The sequence below is a fragment of the Tachysurus fulvidraco genome, chromosome 1 (genome assembly GCF_022655615.1).
Source record: "Tachysurus fulvidraco isolate hzauxx_2018 chromosome 1, HZAU_PFXX_2.0, whole genome shotgun sequence".
NCBI classification, from domain to species: domain Eukaryota; kingdom Metazoa; phylum Chordata; class Actinopteri; order Siluriformes; family Bagridae; genus Tachysurus; species Tachysurus fulvidraco.
Window position 1 is genome coordinate 49870548 of NC_062518.1, and position 2500 is coordinate 49873047.

The 2500-nt window shown below is 52.0% G+C and overlaps 1 protein-coding gene across 2 annotated transcripts in view; it reads left to right on the plus strand.

Moving 5' to 3' along the window:
- The first annotated feature begins 2273 nt into the window (after positions 1 to 2273).
- LOC113636600 (transmembrane inner ear expressed protein) overlaps positions 2274 to 2500 on the plus strand; it is a 23365-nt gene continuing 23138 nt past the window's right edge. For both annotated transcript variants that reach the window (XM_027136796.2, XM_027136797.2), the window contains exon 1: positions 2274 to 2500. This exon is cut by the window's right edge and continues 101 nt beyond it. In XM_027136796.2, the coding sequence (XP_026992597.1) occupies positions 2482 to 2500 (19 nt within the window). In that variant the 5' untranslated portion in view covers positions 2274 to 2481.

Here is a 2500-nt window from a genome sequence, read left to right on the forward strand (position 1 = left end):
TGTATCTGAGATGTGTGTGTATGATTCTAAATGTTATAAAGGTGAAATTTATTGAGGAAACACCTGAGTGTCCAGAGTCCATTAAACATTAATACATAAGATCCAGCTACATAGTAGCATTATGAACTCGGCACGACATGCCACAACGGTATGATTGTGAGTTGTGTACGATGCCGTAGAAGAGCCGACGGATCCGACGGTACGACCCATGACTGGGGTGCGAGGATCTGCTCAAACCACATCAAGTGTGCAGATGACACCACAATAGTGGAAGTCTTCAGAAACAGCATCAAGACATCAGCTGGTAGACTGGTGTCTCTGAGCACCGACACCACACAGGAGATGATGCTGGAGTTTAGGAAGACCAGCATGCACCACTCACCCTCACCACAGCTCCTCCATGGCTCTGCCAACATGAACATGTCAGATGTTTAAGGCCCTAGCATAACCCGATAGCATAGCACAACTAGCTAGCATAGTGTAGCTTTATTCCCTGGTGTTTGTTTCCTGAACGTTCAAAATGTTTCTTCAGTTCAGTTTATTGTTCAATGAATCGTGCAGTTTAGAAAGTTCTAGTTCGGTGTTCTGTGTGACGGCGAGGACACGTTTTGTCCATGAGTGAATACGTCCAGATTTTACAAAGGATAAAGAAAAGGAAAAATCCCTGAGTCAGATACCTGGAAAGATTATACGTGACAATACAATCAATCTGAGTCTGAACATGTCAAGAACAAATACACCCAAATCCCTCAAAAACACCTATCGTCTTGTCTCTTCATAAACCAAAAAATAGGAAAGATGCTAACAAGGGAGATAATGAGGACCGCCACGTTAATCCCACAGTAGGTCCCTAAATCATGCTGAAAATGGACCACGCGGGGCACCGTAACAGTAGGCGAAAGTCAGAAGACGGGCGGGAAAACCACTGCCCACCCAGAGGTGGACGAGCTCCATGAGTCGCTCGCGAGTACAAGAAGGGCGCATCCGGCCAGTCCCTTCTCCTCTTCCCTTCCTTCTGTCTCCTTTCCCACTCCTCCTCCACCCCCCCTCTTCTTCTTACTTTCGCCTTTCTTCGCTCTCTTATCTTTTTACTTTCTCTTTCCTTGCTTTTCCTCCTCGTTTTTATTTCTTTTCCCCCGCTTTTTACTTCCTTTCCCCCTCTCCTCCTGGTGGCGGTGGGGGAGCAAAAGGGGAGGGGAGGGTTTGTAGGGATAGATTGAGGCCATCACAAGGCAAAGACACGCGCAAGGGAGGGCAAGACTGAAACGTGACAGGTCACACCGGAGCCAATACCGGTGGTGCAGCGAAAGTCCAAAAAACAAAGGCCCAAGACCGGCGGGTCACAGCCACACACCATCCACTCCAAAACAGCACAACAGAACCGCTGCACCGTCACCGCGAATATCTCATACCTGCAGGCCCATCAGCCGAACGAAAACTCCCGACCGCTTAAATGTCCCAATCCATATTTGGAGAGATGTGTTTCACAACCCCACCCAAAGAACCTAGGGATCCCCGTCACTCCAAGCGTCCAATCAAGCCAACAGCCAGCCCACCTCCACCCAAACACTAGCCCCCGCATGACAAAACCCTCAGTCCGCAAGTTTTCCCACCGACACCGGGACGTACAAAAAAAAAACCCGACAAGGCCGCGCGAGGATAGTTTTTCCTATCTCCAACTACGACCGCCAACGTATCCCCCCTCCTGCAAAGAACCACAATCGCGGACGGCGAACGAAATCGTTCCTAAAATAACGACCAGCACAATAGAGACTTTTTTCCCGTCAGTGCCGCACGCACCGAACGAGAAGAGTGCACCGGCACAAAAAGCCCGCCCGGTGAAGCGCCGGCTCACCGGCAATACCTACACCTCAACACGCTCGGACACCAACGCTCCCTCCCACGCGAACCAAATCTCCAACCGGAGTTCCATGAATGAACCCCACAACGCCCGGGGAAACGGAACAAAACAACAGCAGGCCCGCCGGCGTCCCCCCCTCCCATGACGCACCCCGGGTCCAGATAACCACGACCAATCAGACCAAACAGAGATCCCTCCCGACACAACCCGCATCGCGGTCTCGCGCTCAGCAATCACTCACTGCCCCCGCCCCGCCACCCACTTCGCCTCTCCTCTTTCCCTCTCCCTCCTCTCCCCTCCCTCCTCCCCCCCTCCTTCCCAACTCCCCCCTCCCTTCATCTCCTAACTTTTCCCTTCCCCGCGCTGTATTACATTAATGGCTTTCGGCAGCAAGCTGTGCCGTAGCCTCGAGGCTTCCGTCTGCGAGGAAGAACAGAGAGACGAGGAAGCTGGAGGAGGACAGGACAAGTGACAGGAGGAGAGAGAGGAAGAGAGAATAAAGTAGAGGAGGAAGGGTGGCACTTTCACCCTGTTGGACTATCAATCAACCTGCTGCAGAGGGAGAGAGAGGTGGAGAGAGTGGAGAGAGAGACAGAGCGAGAGGGAGAGAGAGGGAGAGAATGGCGATGGACTGGCCTA